We start from the raw sequence: 22,904 nt of genomic DNA on the forward strand, positions 1-22,904 counted from the left end.
ACAAAGTCATCGCTGTGCACCAATTTATGGTTCCATAGGGTCAACTTTTAAGGACACCTTCAGCGCCATGTCAGTAAGTGCTAGTATGTGTAGTTTTTAGGGGCAAAACATTTTGGGCAAAGTCCTAAAGAATGGACTAAATTCAAAGACAAGATACTTATGACCTTACCCATGAGAACATCTCCTGCAAAAGTGAGAAGAACAGATGATTCCTCCATGGGAAAAAACACTCTTTCTAGAAAACAAAGGGAAACGAAGGAGCGAGGTCCTGTCTGGTGTACCCTCTTCTGCTTTGATGGGACAGTGAGTATAGCACTGCTGGGAAGCCATGCTCCAGAACATCTCCAACCAAACTTCTGAGTCCTCAGAAGACTCTCATTACAACTTTCTGGCCTTGATCTTTGGACTCATTTTGATTGTGTTCATAATCTGTGGAAATGTGTTGGTGTGTCTAAGTGTCTGTACAGAGAAGGCTTTGAAAACCACTACCAACTATTTCATAGTTAGCTTGGCTGTAGCCGACCTTCTTCTGGCAGTATTGGTGCTGCCACTGTATGTATACACAGAGGTAAGTCTGCTGCTTACTCTATCTATACACACCCCATATAACAATAGGTATTGCTTCATATTAGGTGGAGCAGACTGAATACATAGTCTGGCAGTGTAATAGAAAGTAATGTAACATTTTCTTAATAATTTATAAAGTTTGTAGAGATATGTTTCTGAAGTTTTAAGTCAATTTAAGTCATATATACTGTACTATAGTAGCAATAGAGTTCTATGTTTTCCTCAGGTATACATTAAACTTAGAGATATCAGATGTGATGTGGTGACAAGAAGTCTGTTATGGCTGGGCTTGTAACTCTGAGACACATTATCCCATGGTGTCTCTTCTATAAGTGAATTTAGTGCATTTCTTGACCCTTAACTACATTAGGGGTCATTTTAGTAAAGATTCCAGTAAAATATAATCCTTTTATTTATGATATCAAGTTAGACCATAGTGAGAAAAAAATAGAAGACACAAAAGTATAAAACTTAGGGTCAGTGAAGAACAAGTTTAATGATACATTTTAGATTAGAGGTTTATAACATTATAAATGCTAAGATAGATAGGTATGGGATAGATAGATAGATAGATAGATAGATAGATAGATAGATAGATAGATATCATAGATAGATAGATATGAGATAGATAGATATCATAGATAGATATCAGATAGATAGATATCATAGATAGATATGAGATAGATAGATATCATAGATATTAGATAGATAGATAGATAGATAGATAGATAGATAGATAGATAGATAGATAGATAGATAGATAGATAGATAGATAGATAGATGAGGTAAATAGACAGCTAATCACTGAGGCAGAGGATCCCAATTAACTTAAATGTACATCACTGTAAGGAACCTTCTGAGATAATTAAAATTTTAATTATCTCAGAAGGTTCCTTACAGTGATGTACAGGTAAATAGATAGATATAAATTAGATAGATAAATAGATATTAGATAGATAGATATGAGATAGATAGATAGATATGAGATAGATACATAGATAGATATGAGGTAGATAGACAGATATGAATTAAATAGATAATAGATAGATAGATAGATATGAGATAGATAGATAGATAGATAGGCCTTATGTGATTTTCTGTCATTACTTATTAAATATGCGTGTTAATCCTTTTTATTCCATTGCAGTTTCTTGGAGGGATGTGGACTCTGAGTCTTGTCTTATGTGATGTCCTCATGACCATGGACGTCATGCTGTGCACGGCCTCCATTTTCAACCTCTGTGCAATCAGTGTGGATAGGTATGTAATCCAGAAATGTGAATAATGGACACATGCTATTGAAGTGGCAAGTTTGATGTCCTCTGCATTGTTCTTATTACTTTTTCTTAAAGAGGCTGTACCAAGATTACAAATTGAACCCTATCCACAGAATAGGGGATAATTTGCTGATTGGTTGGAGTTTCGCCACTGAGACCCCAGCAAATCTCAAGAATGGGGGTCCTGTGTGCCCTCTGCCTGTTACTGCGGGGTTGTTTCTCCTACCCACCGCAGTGACAATGAATGAATGTGTGAAGATGGAAGAACAAGGGTGGAGCAAACGCAAAAAGTATCAAAAGCCCAAGTCCCAGGCGTAAGCCCAGGACCCAAAGGCTTAGAGGAAGGTTACCAAGAACAAGTAATGGAGGTGCTGCCAACCAGGTGAACCTACCAAATGGTGGGCAGACTGGATATATAGAGCTGGCATATCAGCACGACTTACCAGTGAAAAGTCGTGAGGCAATGGAATAAAATATCCAACTTCTCTTTTATTTTAGTGCATTAAAACCAGCAATAGATACGTGATTCGGGGTGAACTCCTTTATATAAGTCATGTTAGGAGTACTAACATACAACACGGTTGGTGAAGTGGCTACAACATAAACAGAGTCGTAACTTGAAGCTTCTGGGCCCCAATGCAAAATCTGTAACAGGGCCCCTAACGATAATGCTTTATTGATAGCACTGGGCTCCCTATATGGAGAGGAGAGGCGTTATGGACTCCCTAAGGCTCCTGGGCCTCTGCATCCCCTATAGTTACACCCATAGCAGGGGCGTAGCTAAAGACTCATGGCCCCGTGTGCAAAAGTTTATCTTGAGGCGCCCCAACTTCTCTTAACCCCTTAACCGTACCAGCATGACCAGAGCTCTATTCAGGATGCAGTAACCCCACAGTGAAGAGGACAGGGAACATGGGACCCTCATTCTCAAAATCAGTGGGGGTCTCAAGTGATGAAACCCCCACCAATCAGCAAGTTATCCCCTATTCTGTAGATACAAGTTCAAAGGATAAAAAGAGTTTCCCTGCGCTCCGAGAATTGAAAGAACTATAATAGACCCTGGGGTCCGTGGGTTGTATTAACCAATGTTTTTTAATAGTGCAACGCGTTTCAGCGTTACCAACATGCCTTTCTCAAGCTAAAGTTACAATTACAGTCTTAAAAATACACATATATATATATATACACACAGGGTATCATATAGATTATACTTACATGTGTGGTGCTTGCAGCAGACGCCGGTCCGGCTTCAGCCGCCACGTCATCCCGTGGGAGGAGTTTTCTGAACATGTGACTAGAGGTCTCTCTATGTGGAACGCAACGTGTGTTCTACCTGCTTTTTTCATTCATAAATTATTTGAAGAGCAACGTGCGCTCCATTCAAAATGTAATGAAGTCATGCCGTCTGCCATAACGGGTCCGCGCAGCTCCACACATTGTATACATATATTTCATTCATGGAAAATAAATAAAAAGTCAAGTAGACATTAAAACAATAAGATGATTAGAATTACTCCTTCTATTAGATAATAGAGGAAATTGCATGTATATATATATATATAGACACACATTTTTATATTGCATGCAATAAAAGCTCATCCACATGAATGTAGCCCTAGGGCTTATTTACACATCAGTATTGTGTAAGCGCTCCTATGGGAAAATTATGGCTGCCATGCTGCATATTATAACCCCAGCTACCTGTGGGTAGCAAACACAATGTGCAGCTGATGAGATACTATGCATATAGGCCATTCGATGGGTTCCAAGGGTCACCAAGATGTGTAACTATTTTCAGGACATCCTATATCACAGTCGGGACAACCCTTGTTGTAGTTATGTGGCGCAATTTATTTTTATCCATCTTGAGGGCAAATCATAATCTTAAATTTACAAGATATTTGCTATTTTAGAGGTACATTTCTGACTGGAAAGTCACCAGCTCACAAAAACTATTACCTCCCAGATAAATGGCAGTCCTTTTGATGGGACAGTTATAAAACTCTGTGACCCCCCATACAAAGTTTACATCTCTTGTGCCTGTTGTAATGGCGATAACATGAAGATGAAACATTTGAGGGATAAAAGTGTACAGAATTGAAACATTTTATCAATAAACCAAGTTCATGGTAGAAGACAGATTAGATCATTACCCCTTACTTAAGGTTTCTTCCTGTACAATGCACATTTCATGTGCCACAATGGACCATATGGAGAATCTAAAGCCACATTTCTCTTGATTTCTCGTCCTTGTCAAGGCCACACAATCCTTCCCTGTGTCTTTAATCTCTTATCTCTTAGGAACTATGAAAAGAATCTACAGAAAAGAGCAATCCAGCTGAGATGCAGTACTGGGCAAAGGTTTTAGGCAGGTGTGGGAAAATGCTGAAAATAAGAATGCTTTCAAAAACAGAAATCTTAATAGTTTATTTATGTCAATTAACAAAATACAAAGCGAACAAGCAAAAGAGAAATGTGACTACCCTTTGCCTTCAAAACAGCATCAATTCTTCTAGGTACACAAAGTCAAGGATTTTGTGGGGTTATAGTCAAGTGTATGATTAATCAATTATACCATACGGGTGATATAGATCATTATTTTCATATGTAGGTTAACATATAGTCATTAACTAAAAAATGAAATAGCTTTGTAGGAGGCTTTAAACTGGCTGAGGAAGAGACAAACTCTGCTACAAAGGTGAGGCTGTGGAAGACAGTTTCATGTCATAGGTTATACACCATGGCAAGACTGAGCACAACAACACAAGGTAGTTATACTGCGTCATCAAGGTCTCTCCAAGGCAAAGATTTCAAAGCAGACTGGGATCTCAAGATGTGCTGTTCAAGGTCTTTTGAAGAAAGAGTATGTGCAACGTTGACAACTTAAGACGTAGTGGTCAGCCAAGGAAAGCAGATGAAAGGCATATCATGCTTACTTCCAAATTTATTTTGATGCAGGACAACAACCCCAAACATTCAGCCAATGTCATTAAGATCTATCTTCAGCATAAAGAAGAACAAGAAGCCCTAGAAATGATTATATGGACCCACAGAGCGCTGATTTCAACATCATCCAGTCTGTCTGGGATTACATGAAGAGACAGAAGGATTTAAGCAAGCCGACATCCTGTGCTTAGTTCTTCAAGATGTTTAGAACAACCTTCCTGCTGAGTTTCTTTATGAACTGTCTGCAGGTGTACCTAGAAGAACTGATGCTGTTTTGAAGGCATGCTGATGCTGCTTTGAAGTGTGATCACACTAAATATTGATGTGATTTAGATTTCTTTTTTATTCATTCACTTTGCATTTCATTAATTGACAAAAATAAACTATGAGCACTTCTATTTTTAAAAGCATTCTTACCTTGCAGCATTTTTTATACTCCTGGCTAAAAGGTTTATACAGTACTTATAAAACTTACTGAAAGGGAATGTGGCATCAGAAAATTACCTATTATATAAACTGCATTTTTGTGTTAAACATAATTTTTAAGAAATTTGGGTGATTTTAAGAAGAAAATCAGTCATAATCTATATTTTAAAAATCCTACAAGCCTGCATTTTTATCACTGACAACACAGTCTAGCACGTTTCCCCGAAAATAGGACCTACCCTGATAAAAAGACCTACCCCGGTTTTCGTGGCAGGCTTGAAATATAAGGCCTCCTGAAAATAAGACCTAGCTAACCTGCATAAAAAAAAAATCTATACTCATCTGGTCCGTGGCGTCCCGATGCCTCCCAAAGGTCTCCGGCGGCGCTGCGTCAAACTGCGTCCTCCCTGTCTGACAGCTGAGCTTTCTACTGGTGACGGGGCTTTGAATACCCCGCCTCCAGCAAAGCAAGCGCTGTGATTGCCTAATTGAGCCCCAGCCAGCCAATCACAGCTGGCGCTCGATGAGTCAATCACAGCCACTCAGTGATGTCACACACTGAGTGGCTGTGATTGGTTCATCGAGCGCCGGCAGTGATTAGCTGGCTGGGCCTCGATCAGCCAATCACAGTGCTCGCTTTGCTGGAGGTGGGGTATTCAAAGCCCTGTCACCAGGGAGAAACTCAGCTGTCAGACGGGGAGGATGCAGCTTTCTGCAGCGCCGCCGGAGGCCATTGGGAGGCATCGGGATGCCGTGGACCAGATGAGTATAAGCTTCCCCCCCACCCCCTGAAAATAGGACAGTGTGCCTCTTTTGGGGCAAAAATTAATATTAGACAGTGTATTCGTTTTGGGGGAAACTGGTAACACTAGTTCTGTCACTTCCTGATTTGTAGAGAAAGGTTTGCAGCAATCATCTCACTAATATCACAGGCAGGATTATACTGATAGGTAACACCTATATGTTGATAACATAGGATCCACTATTCACAACAGGTATTAGCTGTGACTATCTACTCTCTCTCCATGCACAATGACCCTTGCAGGTCAATGGGTTCCTTCATGTTCATTGTATGAATGGCCCATAAAGCTGCTGTAAAGCATATCCTCTAAATGCTCTTAAGGGGTCTTTTCCACGAGCGTATATCAGCCGGCGTTTTCATGGCCGGTCAATATACGCTATCTGGGGGCGTAGAAGCTCGTGAACGGGCGCACAAATGTAACGTTTGTGCGCCCGTTCACACGGCATGGGCTCCGGCACATTTGCACCGAGGTCACCGTGCCGTCGCCCCTTTCCCCTTCCTCCCCCACGCAGGCTCATCTCTGCTCTCCTCCCCACTCGTTCTTTGGAATGGGAGGGGGTGGGGGCAGGGCTAAGCGCCGTCCCATCCCGCGTTCTTCCATTGATGGCTATGGTCAAGGGGCGGGGAGGGGGAGGGAGCTTAGCTCCACCCATGTCCCTCCCCTTGTCCTCAGCATACCATGGGAGGAGGCGGGACTGCAATTAGCTCTGCCCCGCCCTGACCCCTCCCATTGCAAAGAGCCAGGGGGGAGGAGAGCAGAGGGAGGGAGTTTAGCAGCCATGCTATACCGGCCGATATACGCTCGTGGGAAAGACCCCTTAAGAGCATTTAGAGGATATGCTTTACAGCAGCTTTATGGGCCATTCATACAATGAACATGAAGGAAGTTGCCCACCCCCATAGTCATGTATAGCCAACAGAAAAAAAATGATATACTTAGAAAAGAAACACTGATAACAAAAAGGAAAACGTTTCACTCTCTGGTTTTAAACATTCTTAAAATGAGATTACACTTTTACGTTATCAGAGGATTTTCTTCTGTATCAAGGAACCCAGCAATGACTCAATGACATATCTGCAGGCAGAAAGTTCAGGAAGAGCTGACTGCGAGACGTCAAGGAAGAGTTGAGAGTTGTCTGATTACATCGCAATCAGGGGCGTACCTATAGGGGATGCAAGGGATGCGGTTGCATCCGGGCCCAGGAGCCTTAGGGGGCCCATAAGGCCTCTCTTCTCCATATAGGGAGCCCAATACTATGACTACAGCATTATAGTTTAGGCCCCATTACAGATTTTGCATTGGGGCCCAGGAGCTGCAAGTTACACCTCTGATCGCAATCCATATCTCTACTGCTTCTCAAGACAATTTTGTAACAGCCATGTAACAGTATAGTCGTAATAAGCAGAAGCTTATTGTAAAGGAAAGTTTTAATGTAATGTCCAACAACGAGGAGGCAAACATCTGGCACAGGATGTTCTACACTAGTTAGCCAATATATGAATATGAAGGCTATTACTTTGAAGATTGTCATTCAGACGATTTTCCTGAGCCAAGTCAAGATTGTTGAGAATATCTAGCTTGGACCTCAAGGTAAAAGATCTTAAAGGGATTGTTCTGGATGAGAAAAATTGTCATTTTTTTTTTTTTCAAGAAACATCGCCACTCTTGTCCATGGGCTGTATTTGGTATTGCAGCTCATCCCTATTGAAGTCAGTAAGGAGGAGTTGCAATACTGGACACAGTCCATGGACTAGATTGGAACTTTAGAGAACATGTGAATTCCATAAATGGAAATTCCTTAATACAATATTTGGCTTTGTGGAATTTCTGCTTCCTTGTGTTTTCTCAAAGGCAACATATGTTTTAAGCTGATCAGGAGCTGTTTATTTAGTCTAATGATATAATTGCACATTTGGCCAAGTCTGAAAGTTTAGAAAATCTGGCTTTTCAATATCCACATCATTTGAAGTTCTTGTAGACTCTGACTTTAGAGAACAAATTATGTTTAGTTAGTCTGAGCAAGTATACCAATATGACTTGTAGCTGCAAACTCTGTCAAATAGTTGATAACTCAAATGTACATTTCCAAGGACAAAAATGAATTTGAGTACTCCATTCTTTATGGTCCTTTTGCTGAAGTCATCACATATGAATACTGCAGAAGCAAGGGGCTTGAATAGAAAGTCTTAAAGGGGTGTGTGGTTTTCGAAACATTTAAAACCCAATACGGCAGTACTACCCCAATTCATATCAGCATGGTCCAGAATATTAAGGTCGCTCAGTCACAGCCTTCAGAATTAACTAAAATTCAAAAAATAGGATTGTACACACCTCTTGAATTCGCAAAAGTTTGTGAATGCTTTTATTACAGATATATCAACGTTTTGGCAATATAGCCATTTATCAAGCCAGGAGTGAAAACAACGGAGTCCAGTGTAAAATAATAGAAGTACAATTCCCGAGGGGCTGGTGGTTGAGTCTGGTGGATTACGTAAGGGGACCTAAGGAGTCCAATAGTGACCTTAGGCCCCTTTCACAATTCACCAGTATCAAATCGGTAGACTCAAACACCAACTCTTCCAGGACTTCTGTTATTCTTTGCCGGACTCCGATGTTTTTGCTCTCCGCTTGATAAAGGGCAATATTGGCTGAAACGTTCCTTGGATATACTGAGAAGATCTAATGCATCTGTAATAAAAGTATTCATGAACTTTGCGAATTCAAGAAGTGAGTGCAATCCTATTTTTTTTATTTAGGTTCAAAAACATGTTTTCTAGTATTATTAAACAGTTCTGAGTTAAAGGGGTTGTCCCGCGGCAGCAAGTGGGTCTATACACTTCTGTATGGCCATAATAATGCACTTTGTAATATACATTGTGCATTAATTATGAGCCATACAGAAGTTATAAAAAGTTTTATACTTACCTGCTCCGTTGCTAGCGTCCTCGTCTCCATGGTGCCGACTAATTTTCGCCCTCCGATGGCCAAATTAGCCGCGCTTGCGCAGTCCGGGTCTTCTCCTGTTCTCTATGGGGCTCCGTGTAGCTCCGTGTAGCTCCGCCCCGTCACGTGCCGATTCCAGCCAATCAGGAGGCTGGAATCGGCAATAGACCGCACAGAAGAGCTGCGGTCCACGGAGGTAGAGGATCCCGGCGGCCATCTTCACCGGTAAGTATAGAAGTCACCGGAGCGCGGGGATTAAGGTAAGCGCTCCGGTAAGCTTTCTTTAGGTCCCTGCATCGGGGTTGTCTCGCGCCGAACGGGGGGGGGGGTTGAAAAAAAAAAAAAACCCGTTTCGGCGCGGGACAACCCCTTTAAGGATAATAAAATTGAGCCAAATCTGTTTTAAAAAAGCAGCGGTACTTAGGTACTCACCATTTATCTCACCTTGTGGTTTTCCCGGTCTGTGCTTAGGAACATCTACCACCTGACCGGTTCAGCCAATCAGAGGCCAGAATGGTTAGGTGCCGTTCTCCTGGTATCATGCCTCCTAGCATTTGAGTCGTAATGCCAGGTAAACCGCACATAACTACTGTGGCCTCTGATTAGCTGCAGTAGTCAAATGGTAGCAGTCCATAAACAAGAAGAACAAGAATGTCGTGGCACTGGAGCTCTGGAACAGGGGGGGGGGGGGGACAGATGAGTTCTACTGCTTTTATTGTTTTAACAGAATTGGCTCCAGTTTTAAAACGTTGTTTCATACCCAGACAATCCCTTTAATTGATGGGATTCCTGATTCAGGACCCTCATTTATTAGCCAAGGTGGAGAGTGGCTACAAGAATTTGCTATGCAGGACCCAGCATGTCAATGGGAACAGTGTAAGGATTCGTTCACATCGCCATTTATTACTTCTGTAGTTTTGCTCCATTACAGGAGCAGAACAATGAAAGTAATAGCAGTGCTTCATCCGTCATATGCCAGGCATTGACTGTGCACAATAGACCCTGTTGGCTACAATGGGCTCTTTAGATTTTTGTTATGGAGTGCAACATTTTACCTGGAAAAGTTAATAGAGCTGCATCATTTGCTACTTTTTCTGGTAAATGTAGCAGAATCTGCAGCAGAGGCTCCTAATAGAATCCCGGATTCAGATGTGAATGAAGCCCAGTTCTTTTTTTTCTGTTATTGTATATAGCGCTGTAGAGAAATTGAACATTTGCTGTTAGATTCCCTCACAAATTACATCTGATCAGGCTTCCAGCAGCAGGACACCCTGTGATTGGTTTGTTAGGGGATCCTTCAGACAAAAGGGTACTTTAACTCCTTAAAGACCAGGCTGTTTTGCACCTTAAGGGTGCCTACCCACTTGCGATTTTTTTTCCTGCGATGTTTTGCGTTCTTTCTCAAGAGCAATTAGTATAGAATGTGTTCTTGTCCATCTGGGGGTTTTTTTCCGTTTCGTGGGGTTTTTTCACATAGGAACTGTCAGTTGCATATGTCTCCTTATTTTTCTCTTAATGCACCCATGATTGTCAATGGAGGGCTGCAAAAAACGCCGCCGAAAACGCTGCAAAAAACGCGCGGAAAACGCGCAAAAAACGCGCGAAACAGCAGCGTTTTTCACGCGCGAAAATCGGCAACGCAAGTGGGTAGGCGCCCTAAGGACTAGACACTTTTTAGGGATTTTATTTCATCCATAGAAGCCCCAGTTACAGGGAAAACATCTTCTGTAGTAACAAAAGTCACTGGCAGAGCTGATCAGGGTCTGTTGGGACCCTATAGCTCTGCTGTACCAGGGGATCGCAGCATTCATGTGACCACCGGATCGCGTAGTGGAAGAAACACTTCCACTTTCACTTTGTAGTACATAGTGCTCATTGAGCGCTGTGTACTTGGGGAAGGAGAAGGCAGAAGAGGTTAAAAACCTCTCCTGCCTTCTCCTTCGGATTCTCAGCTGTGACTAACAGCTGACAACCCGACCTGCTTCTGATTGAATGCAGAAGCTGAGGCTTTAGGCCTCCTTCACACGGACGACAAAGTCGCGCGATTTTGTAGCATTGCTATGATGCTACAAATCGCATGTATGAGAAGCCCATGGTTTCCTATGGGTTCCTTCACACATGAGCTGTTTTGTAGCATGCTACAAAATGACACACAAACCTCACAGGTCTGGCGATATGCCCGCAACACGCGAGGTTTTGTAGCCCATGTTTCTCTATGGAGCCTTCCTCTCTGTTGCATCGCATCGCACGAAAACGCGGTTTGCATGTGATGCAACGCAACTTTGGCAGTAGCAGATTCTACAAAGTCGTGTGATTTGGTAGCGTCACATGCGACTTTGTAGCGCTACAAAATCGCGGTATTGCTGCAAGAAAATCGCAGCGATATCATACAGTGCAGTGATGCGATATCGCTGCGATTTTCTCGCAGCGATGCAGTGTCGCCCGGGTGAAGGCGGCCTAAATCCAATCCCCCAGCATATTTTTACAATCGGGTGGGATTAAAGCCCAGGACCAAGCGCTGTAAATTTACAGTGCTTAGTCCTTAAGGGGTTAAATTGTCCTTGGCTATTACATTGCTGTTCCTATGCATCTAGCAACAAATCTATTTTGACACTATTGTCTCCTCCTCAAGGAGGGCGTATTTGGCTTTTGCATTAGGTTGTTCAGTTGCATTAGGTTTGCATTAGGTTGTTCAGTTCATTTACTATTCTTCTCCATTATACAGGTTCATAGCTGTGTTCATCCCACTGAACTACAACAGGCGGCAAGTGGATAATCGTCAATTGTTCCTCATCTCAACCACTTGGATTTTTGCCTTTGCTGTGGCTTCTCCAGTCATTTTTGGACTTAATAATGTTAAAGACCGGGATCCTACTGAGTGTAAACTAGAAGACAACAATTATGTGGTTTACTCCTCGGTTTGTTCCTTCTTTATCCCATGTCCTATAATGTTAGTGCTTTATTGCGCCATGTTTTATGGACTCCGGAAATGGGAAGAAACCCGAAAAGCCAAGCTACGGAGTCACATGTCCCCAAGACGTAAGCCTCCAAGCCAAACTCTAATATTTGATAGGATAGATAGGATAGACCGAAGCCCTACCGACAGCAATCTGGATGAACATTTATATGACCAAGCAGACTGTCCATTTTCCAAAGCTTATGTGGACAATGGCCATGGGATACAAGCTGTCGCCTACCCACACCTCAAATATTCATCAAACATGGATCCAGACAGGAAACACACTAAAATCAATGGGAGGGAGAGGAAAGCTATGAGGGTGCTTCCAGTTGTTGTTGGTAAGTTATTAGTCATTTCAATTATTTTATATAATCCAAACATCTAGATAATTTAATTCTTATTGTAAAGCAGGTTGAGTCGTCTGTGCTTGTAATACATAAAAGTCTGTTGAGTGCTGAAACGTATGTAACTCATTGGACAAAATATGTTAAAACTAGTTGAAGGGGCTCCAAAGTGAAGCAGATGCAGATTGCAACCAATCCGATTCCTGCTCTCATTTTTCACACCCCCTTTTGAAAATGAGAGAAGCAGCCTGGCAGGTTTATGTCGCCAAATCCACACTTTCACTTTGCACCAATTCTGATAAATATCTCTCAATGGGACTATAACATGACTGTACGCTAAAGATAACTATTAGACTATCTAATCATTTGCATAATAGCCATGTATCAGTCTCATTCAATAGAAGTGATCAAACAACATTTGGGTTTTTATGGAAAGTCTTGCTCACAACCTGAAGGTTGCATGTTCAATCCCTGCCTGGTTTAGATAGCCGGCTAAAGGTTGACTCAGCCTTCTATCCTTCCAAGATCTATAAAATGAGTAGCCAGCTTGGTGGGGGGCAACAAATAAAAATTAGCTGAAAGTGCTGCAGAATAAGTTGGAGCTATACAAATAACAAGAAAGATGAAGGCTATGATAGTCATGCTATTTGTGATTGACCAACTCTTTGACCCGCTATTGCATGGCACAAGTCTGAATGTATTCTTACATTGAAACATGATCTAAAATAGATCAGGGATGTAGCTATAAGGGGTGCAGAGGTATCATTGAGTCCTGTGCCTGAGGGTGCCCATAGGCCTCTCTGCCACATCAGAAATCACCACTTTTATAAATAGTACATGCCAGCTGGGAGCCTTGCAGCAAAGCAAAAACCTAGCTTACCTGTTCCTTGCTAGAACGCACGGACGTGTTTGGCATACACCCTCAATATAGGAGGAAAAAGAAAAAGACCAGTGTCGTTTTGTGAAAAAATGAAAAACCCACTTTGCAAAATCATAAGATTCATACCAGCAGAAAAGCCTATTTACATGTTTCAGGTATCTGTTGCACCCTTAGTCGTAGCATATTGGTCATAGGCACATAAATGGTATATATAGATAGAACAACCAATCAGGCTAAAATCACATGACTCAACGTCCTTAACAATAAAACCAGTATTCAGCAAAATGAGAATAACTGGGGAGGAAAAATTAGTTATAAATAGGTTACAACTAGAGATGAGCGAGCGTACTCGGAAAAGCACTACTCGCTCGAGTAATTTGCTTTATCCGAGTATCGCTGTGCTCGTCCCTGAAGATTCGGGTGCCGGCACGGAGCGGGGAGCTGCAGGGGAGAGCGGGGAGGAACGGAGGGGAGATCTTTCTCTCCCTCTCTCCCGCCCGCTCTCCCCTGCTCCCCGCTGCGACTCACCTGTCAGCCGCAGCGGCACCCGAATCTTCAGGGATGAGCACAGCGATACTCGGATAAAGCAAATTACTCGAGCGAGTAGTGCTTTTCCGAGTACGCTCGCTCATCTCTAGTTACAACTAGAGATGAGCGAACGTGCTCGGCCCCGCCCCTTTTTCGCCCGAATACCACGATTTTCGGGTACTTCACTACTCGGGTGAAAAGTACTCGGGTGCGCCGGGGGGCGGGGAGAGGCGTAGCGGCGTGGGGGGTAGCAGCGGGGAACAGGGGGGAGCCCTCTCTCTCTCCCTCTCCCCCCCCCCACTCCCCGCTGCAACCCCCCGCGCCGCCACGGCGACCCCCGAATTTTTTCGCCCGAGTACGGAAGTACTCGAAAATCGCGGTATTCGGGCGAAAAAGGGGCGGGGCCGAGCACGTTCGCTCATCTCTAGTTACAACCATTAGTAATGCAGGATTATATCATAAAGGTGATTTAACCCATTGGGTATACATGTGTCAAGATTTACTTATTTTACTCATTTACATAATGCAAACACACTCCACAGCTCAGTACACAGATTGTCATCACTTACATTAAGCCCAGTTCCCATGGGGACTCACAATCTATATTTGCCCATTAATATGGTTTAAGAGTATGCGAAAAAAATGGAGTACCCGTAGGAAATCCATGCAAACACAGGGAAAACTCCTTGTTTTGATTAAATTTGAACCCAGGACTTGAATTTGCTGCATATTTTTACACAGCAAATCGGCTACATGTGAACACATCCCTAAACAGTTTTGATGGTCATGGTCTCTACATGACCATATGTTTAGGATATGCATCCCAATAGACATGAAACATTGGAAGAATAGTACAGCAAATCTTAAAAATTCAGACATATATCTCAATTGTGTTACATGAAATTACTGTATATATAGGGTCAAAGAACTTTCAAAAAGGCCAACACAGCATCCAACCGGTGATCAATCTACAGGGCAGAAATTTAAAGCTGTTGGAAAAACTCAGTAATACGTTGCAATGCAGAAACGGGGAAGCTCTTATAGCTCCAGAGAACTGTGGCTACACAAACTATGAAAGACTCTCTCCTAGGGGCCCCTACATTATAATGTAGTTACATTTGTAAGTAGGTTAGGTCAAACATTCCCTCGCATCCCGGTAGGGGAACACAGGTTATATGTCCCACCAGTGTGATAGTGAATAATACAGCAGTGACTTGAAAATGAGCTTTTATTTGAATTGTACTATAGAGGACCACAAACTGTGATTTATTAGACAATCTACTAGGGCACAAAGGGTATAATGCAATTTATACTCAAAAGGCAGTGGGAATTAGCATGTCTTCACATACCACCCTTCCAAATATCTCCATGCCTTAAACCCCCTTCCTTTCCCTAATAGTCCTTTTGCCATAAGATAAAAGCCTTCAAGTGCTACAAATAAGTTTCTAGCTTCTGGTTCGTAGTTGATATCTAGTACTGAAGTGACGCACTGCATTAACCTGGCAAGTATCTACTTTTCTTTTGTAAGGAGGAACATTAGTCTCATTACTATTCAGCAAGGGATTGTATGTTTAAAATATTTATGTCACTTCACGGAAATTGTATTCTAACGCAACAAATATGTCAACTTTCTGTTATTCTTTGTTTATTATAAAACCCAATAAAATTATTGAAAATACAGCAAATAGCACGTCTGGAAACAGGTTGCATCTCTAGTCTAAGGGTTCCTCCACACTGGAGATAGATTTTCCTGCAATGTGAGAGTGAGTGAAAATGCATGATTTTGAAACCAAGGATTTTCAATGGCTTCATTCTCATTTGTGATGTTTCTACTCACTTCAAGTTGTGAATCAGAAAATCTGCGATATTGTCCATTGTTTTCAATGGGGCCGGCAGCAGCAGTGCCAACCCCATTAAAATCACTGGGAGAAGATTATGAAAGAGCTTTGGAATCCCCCATAGGGAGGAGAATGAGGGGGCAGAGCTACAGGGGATCTCTTACATATGTCCCCATATTTAGAGAGATAGGGGGTGGGGTAGAGGACCTTCCTAGGGCTTCCCTGAGAGCGGAAATTAGGGGGTGGGGCTAGAGGATGTATCTCTCTAGTCTCGCGCCCTCTCTTGGTTAGAAAAGAATCACTATGAGAACCTTTCTAGCACCGCCCATCTCTAGCCCCTCCCCTTGCCCCCAATCTCGGGGAAGCCCCGATGTTTCACCTCATCTCCACCTAGAGGTCTCCACGTATCACAGTATCCCTGGTGTTTTCTATTCCTCTCTCCTGTTGATGTTAATGTTGCTCCTGATGTTCCACCTCATGTCCAGATTTATCTCCTACTTGATGTTCCGCTCTGTAATATTCAACCCTCTACATGATGTTGACTCTGCTCATAAGTTGTTCTCTTTCTGATGTTATCCCCTTCTGTTCCCCCCTAAATGTTAACAATCTCCGACGATCCTTGGCTGTTGTTCTGTTCTACTTTGTCTTCCATCAGTCCTCCGCTGCTCTTCTATAGTTATCACTATCCAATGTTGCATTTCAGTTTGTCTATCTCTACATTTCTTACTGGCTTCCTGATGTTATCCAACTCTCCTCTTTCACCAACAGTATTTCTTTTTTTGCAGTATCTCACCATAATACTTTGGCAATATACCATACTCAGTAATACTTGACAGTACTGACTTGGCAACGCTGTTATGGCTTGACGGGGCTTCCAGAATTGAATATAGTTTCCCTTTATCCCGCAGACTTGTATCATCACAGTCCCTTTATATGTTATGCAATCTCTTTATAAGATCACAGGCCTTTTGTAATTATGCAGTCTCTTGGCAAAAAAGCAGGTCTGGCATAAATCAGTGGACATTCAACACTTCGTTCATTATTTTATACTCACAGTCTCTCAGTGGCGGGCTTCTACTCTTACAGTAAACTAGTCATTATACTGGAACTGCAACAGTTGCTATGGTCCGAGAACCCAATCACCTTATCTCCGGACATGGGGCTCCAGAAAATATGGGCTGTATCTAGGTTCCAGTTGCACCCAACTCCTTCAAACGGGCCTCTCTTGTGGCTACCGTCTAGGCTATACTCAACCTTGCACCACCGTCATGTATTTGCTGCTCAATCCACTCTAGCAACAACACAACAACCAACATGCATGTCACACCCCTCCTTTTACTCCTAAATGGGCACTACCCTGCAGGGCACGGCCTGCCCTCTCATTTGTCCATAGGTTGCACATGTCCTGCTCATGGCCTCCTAATGTACACCTTCCAATGGCCACTGTATCTGAGACTGGCTAGTGTATCTTGGACTGGGTCCTTATCTATCTCCAGCACTGGGGTTACCCTTTTCGGGGCAGGTGCTTCACTTCAGGGAGCTGTCCAATTTGGGAAGTTCTAGTATACTGACCTCATTATATACCTCTAGTATACTGACCTTCCTATGCCTCATTATGCTTAGCTTGCGTTTTCTTACTTATTCCGAAAAGACCCGTGTCACCTGCCATCGGTTTGACTACGTCTTTGTATCCATACCTTGTCTCCTCCAGTTGTGCATACTAGTTGTACCAGATGTGACAAGCGCTCTATCCCTATCATTTTAGTCATCCTCTCAGACAATATAATGTAAATGACAGAGTATAAAGTATCTGTTGAAGAAGGAGTTAGGAGGAGACCAGGGGCATAACTAAACTCCTATGGGGCCCAGGGAAAATTAGCTTGGCACAAAGTGAACAAGGGAAAATTAGCTTACTGTAGCTTGGCACACAGTTTCAGAATGTTGCAAAACAGTTTCAAATACTTTGGCAATATACCATAATCAGTAATACTTGACAGTACTGACTCTAGAGTCTTGGCGACGCTGTTTGGAACTAGCCCAAGGTGAACTTTGGACATAGGTGAACTTTGTACCTAGACCCCAACCCCCCCCCCCCCCCCCCCCCCGCGCCCGCTCCTCACCAGTTTTCTTCTTTGTATGGGTGCCAGTGCATTGCAAAAGGTGTATAATGATAGTTGTGCACCCCCCAAAAAATGATACAAATAAGGTGTAAATGGATACACGTACTGTGCATGTATATAGGCAATATTGTACAGAAATTGGTTTTTGTTTCCAATATTTTTTTTCTTTCACTAAGGAAAATTATATGCACTGAGGCCCCCTTTATTTGAATAATGGAATTGCGGGCACAGCAGTTCCTTAACCCCTTCCCACCCCATGACATAAGGGTACGTCATGGGAGCCGGGTACGTCATAGGTATAGCGCGAGATCATAGCAGACCTCGCGCTATCCCGCAGCAGGAGCCAGCTGTCATTAGCAGCTGGCCTCCCGCTGCGACAGCAGGGGGCATCGGAGATGCGCCCCTCCCCCCTGCTGTTAACAGAGGGAGCGTGCTGGTTGCTATGGCAACAGGACGCCAGATACCGGTGTCCTCTATTGCCATGCCACTGTAATAAGCGATAAGGCATGGCAGGAGAGAAGTCCTGCAATGCCTTATCGCAGCGATCATTAGTGCTGTAGTAAAAGTCACTCAGAGGGACGCAGATTGTGTAAAAATAAGAGCAAAATAAAGTACAAAAAATAAAAATGTTTAAAAAAATGTTAAAAAACCTTTTTTTATGCTTTTTCTGTTAGTAGCATAAAAAAAATTAAAAAATCCCACATATTTGGTATTTACGCGTCCGTAACGATGCGTATTATAAATTGAACATGCTTCTTATTCTGCATGGCAAAAAGCGTTTAAAAAGTGCTAAAAAACTGAGGCAAAATGCTAATTTTTAGCATTCCCCCCCCCCCATAAACGCAAAAAAGGGAAAAAAAAACCTGTGTACCATAAAACGGTACCAATAAAAACTACAGCTCGTCTCGCAAAAATAAGCCCTCAGAGAGCTCCATCCATGGAAAAATAAGAAAGTTATAGGACTTTGAATGCAGTGAGTCTGGAAAAAAAAAAAAATTTCCAAAAAAAAGGGGTTTTATTGTGGAAAAGTGGAAAAACCTAAAAAAAATATAAGAATTTTGGTATCGTTGTAACTGTACCGTCCCGCAGAAAAAAATGTATTATGTCATTTATGCTGCATAATTAACACTTTAAAAAAAAATAAAAAATCTATGGCAGAATTGATGCGTTTTCTCTCCCTGCGATGATAAAAAAAATAAAAGTTTTATAATGTAGTCTATGTAACCAAAAATGGTACAAAATAAAAACTACAGTTCACCACGCAAAAAACAAGCCCTTATACGGCCCCGTCGACGGAAAAATAAAAAAGTTACGGCTTTTGAAAAATGGAGATGAAAAAATACCAAAAATCGTTTGGTCCTCAACGCCAAAATAGGCCATGTCTTTAAGGGGTTAAAGAAGCAACCTCGGGAAAAAATATTATTGCTTTATCTGCTTGTAATGGACATTGAGTAAACAGCTGTGCTGTTGAAGGGGTTGTCCAGTTATAAAACGTTCATGATGGCCTAGCCACAGGATAGGCCATCAATAGTAGACCAACAGGGGTCTGCTACTCAGGAACCCTGCCAATCAGCTATTCGCTGGGCCAGAATGCTTGTGCCCTGAGCAGATTTCTGCAGAAAGCAGACAGCTCTGTTCCTACTGCAGTGGCCAGTCCTGGTATTACAGGCACAGTTCCTATTGAAGTGAATGGCCTGCCATACCAAGACTGTCCACTTCAGTGAAAATAGAGCTGTCTCCTTTCTGCAGAAATCAACTTGCCAGTCCAACGAACAGCTAATCAGCAGGGTTCCCAGGGGGCAGAATCCCACCAATTTATTATTAATTACCTACCCTAATAATAGACCATAAATAGTTTACAACTGGATAACCGCTTTAACTTTCTTAGCAATGACTTTATTCCTGAAATACCAGTTCCATTCTGGTACTTCGCTTGTACCACGTGAACTGCACTTTAACTCGACGAATTATATGCTGTCTTCAGTGTGGACTGGAAGCTATTTTAACCCCATACATCCCATTGCCTATAACTAAGTGATTAGACAGAAGGATTGGTAAATTCCTCTTGGTGCAAATTTGTTATCATGGTAGCCCAGAGCTGCCATTTTTGTACACCTAGTACATCCTGTAATATATTATTTGAGTGATCAGAGGATCACATGTGCGAGTCTCCTAGTGAGACTTAAAAGTTTAAAGGTTTCTGAAAAAAAATCAGTAATGAGTCCAAGTTAATTCAACAAAACCTGTCATGTGTTACCTCGGTTGAGGCCCAAGAGCAAGTCATGCGTGGTAAAAGCCTATTTAATTATATCAACGCATTCCAAAGTGTGAAAACTCACTGTTATGTAGTACAGTATTATGATTAAAAAAAACAGAAGTAACAGCGATCATGAAAAAGGAACAATCGCAATATACAAATAATTAGAAAACAAATAAGGATAAATATACTAAACACATAATGATATATAAATGGTTCAAAAATCATAGATTATATTATAAAATAAACCAGTCATGCAGAATATAAATGTAAAGCCCTATCAGACATAAAATAAACCTGATCATCATGTGTGCAGTTCGTTTTTTTACTTTTGTTTGTATGGTTGTATGAGTTGTGATTGTAGTAAACAATAATTTATTTGTTCTTACTTTGTGCACAAGTTGTATAAGGCCGGGCTCACACGAACAGGTCAGAGTCCACATGTGGGAGGCCCACAGCGGATTCCGGCTATGAGCCCGACCGGTGACCCTGCCTAGGGCACTTTACTGTATTGCATATGACGACGGAGGCTTGTAGGTGGTTATGCGCAGTATAGGTTTTTTTTGTTTGCATGCATTTCCCACGCCGTTGCTTAATGATGATGGTAATGTCAATTGTGTATGGGCTGCCGGTTGGACGCCGCTGATACACTGGTAACAACTGTCACTAAACATTAAACCTCTGAGCTTGAGATTAAAGTATTACAACGTGCAAACCTGACTGAAACACTGTTACTATACACTGAAATGTCTGAATAGTAACACAAGCAGTCTAAGGCTGGGTTCACACTGGGGGGATTCCAGGCGGAAAACTCGCGGTTTGGCCGCAGTGCAAAAACGCGAGATTTCCGCCAGGAATCCGCTGCTTCAAAATCCGCAGCACTTAGCTGTGGGTTTTGAAGCAGCCTGGCCGCTTGCTTCTCCGCTGCTCCCATAGAGGAGAACGCGACCATAGCAGAAGAAAAAAAAATTAACATGCTGCGGCCGGAGAATCCGCGCCACAGCGGTGGCTTATGCTGGCTTTGCCATGGCGGATTCGCAGTCCCGTGTGGACGAGATTTCTGAGAAATCTTGTCCACATGGCTGGCTAAACCGGGGATTAGCGGCCGCAGGCCGATTTGCCGCGGCGAAATTCTGGACAGAATTTCCGCAGCAAATCCGCCCTGTATGAACCCAGCCTAAGGGTGGTTTCACATTTCCTTTGGAACCCCAGGCCAGCAGTTTCATCACAGATGCAGCTGAAAATACCAGAAGAAAAAGCACTGCACGCAGCACTTTTTCTTCCATCCAAAAACTGGATAGCTGGATGGAAAACAGGTTGACCCCATTATAGTTAATGGGGTCCATCCAGAGACGAAATTGTTAGGCTATGGTGATTCCCCTTTCCTGCTCCCCAAACCAGCGCAGCTGTGAATGCACCTTTAGGCCTTAGTCAGACGGGCGATTTTTCGCGCGATTTGCGCATGCGCATGCGTCCGGCGATTTTATAAAACCATTGCTTTGCAATGGTATCGGACACATGAGCGCTTTTTATGCGCTCGTCCGATAAATTATAGAACAAAAAAATCGCAGATCGCACCTATCTGCGATCTGCGATTCCTGTTCTCTTCTCTATATGCGCTCAATGGGGCCGGCGGCAGCAGCGCCGACCCCATTGAGAACATATAGAAGACAAATCATTCTTCTCTGCCACAGCTGTAACAGCTGTGACAGAGAAGAACGATGTTTGCCCATTGAATTCAATGGAGCCGGCAATACAGCCGCTCCATTGAAAGCAATGGGCTGCCGGCGTGCGCGGGGTGAATTGTCGGGAAGGGGTTAAATATATAAACCCTTCCCTGCAATTCATTCTAAAATGTGTTAAAATAAAAAAAAATTGTATACTCACCTTTCCGCTGCAGCTGGAGTCCAGCCGCGGCCGCTGTCAGTTCTCCTGAACTGCTTCTTGGCACTATTCAGTGGCGGGGCTTTAAAATCCCCGCCTGCTGAATGATCTGCCTCTGATTGGTCACAGCCCTGACCAATTAGAGGCTGAAAACACTCACACACCCATTCATGAATTCATGAATGGGTGAGTGACTGCTGCCTCTCAGCGCTGAGCCAATCAGGGGCAGGTCTGACTCACATCCATTCATGAATTCATGAATGGGTGTGAGTGAGGCATGCCTCTGATTGGCTCAGCGCTGAGCCAATCAGGGGGCAGGTCTGACTCACACCCCCTTCACACCCACTGCAGGACGGCCACGCGGAGCTCCGGCTGCCGGGAGAAGGTGAATATACATTTTTTTTTTATTTTAACACATTTTAGGATGGATTGCAGGGAAGGGCTTATATATTTAAGCCCTTACCGACAATTCATCCCGGGCTCGCCCGCAGCGCATTGCTTTCAATGGAGATGGCTGTATTGCTGTCTCCATTGAATGCAATGCGCTGGACAGCTCCGGCCCGTTTCTAATGAAACGCGGCTAGGAGCAGATTTTTGGGCGATTTGCGGGCGACTTGTGCGCACCGGTCACGCGATTTGCGGATGCGCATCCGTCATGCGATCCGCAAATCGCGAGAAAAATCGCCCGTCTGACTAAGGCCTTAGGGAGTTGTAGAAAAAGTGTGAAAAATTAAGAACGCTTTCAAAAAGAATTATAAATAGTTCAGTTTTGTCATTTAACAAAATGCAATGTGACTGAACAAAAGAGAAATCTAAATGACATCCATATTTGGTGTGACCGCCCTTAGACTTCCAAAGTGCTTCAGTTCTTATAGGTACACTTGAACACAGTTTTTAAAGGGACCCGGCAGGAAGGTTGTTCCAAACATCTTGGAAGACTAAGCACAGATCTTCTGTGGGTATAGGCTCGCTCACAAGCTGTGTGTTCATGTAAGGCTGGATGATGTTGAGATCAGCGCTCTATGGGGGCCATATAATCACTTACAGGACTCCTTGTTCTTCTTTACATTGATGATAGTGCTTAATGACATTGGCTGAATGTTTGGGCTTGTTGTCCTGCTGTAGAATAAGT

At 42.9% G+C, this 22,904-nt stretch overlaps 1 protein-coding gene across 1 annotated transcript in view; it reads left to right on the top strand.

The window, feature by feature from the left end:
- Positions 1 to 328: 328 nt before the first annotated feature.
- DRD4 (dopamine receptor D4) overlaps positions 329 to 22,904 on the top strand; it is an 80,262-nt gene continuing 57,686 nt past the window's right edge. Inside the window, exons 1-3 of the mRNA XM_066584057.1 lie at positions 329 to 568; positions 1,715 to 1,827; positions 11,688 to 12,259. Coding sequence (XP_066440154.1) covers positions 329 to 568; positions 1,715 to 1,827; positions 11,688 to 12,259 — 925 coding nt within the window. The remainder of the gene's footprint in view (positions 569 to 1,714; positions 1,828 to 11,687; positions 12,260 to 22,904) is intronic.

Source organism: Eleutherodactylus coqui, chromosome 11 (assembly GCF_035609145.1).
Source record: "Eleutherodactylus coqui strain aEleCoq1 chromosome 11, aEleCoq1.hap1, whole genome shotgun sequence".
In the NCBI taxonomy this organism is placed as follows: Eukaryota; Metazoa; Chordata; class Amphibia; order Anura; family Eleutherodactylidae; genus Eleutherodactylus; species Eleutherodactylus coqui.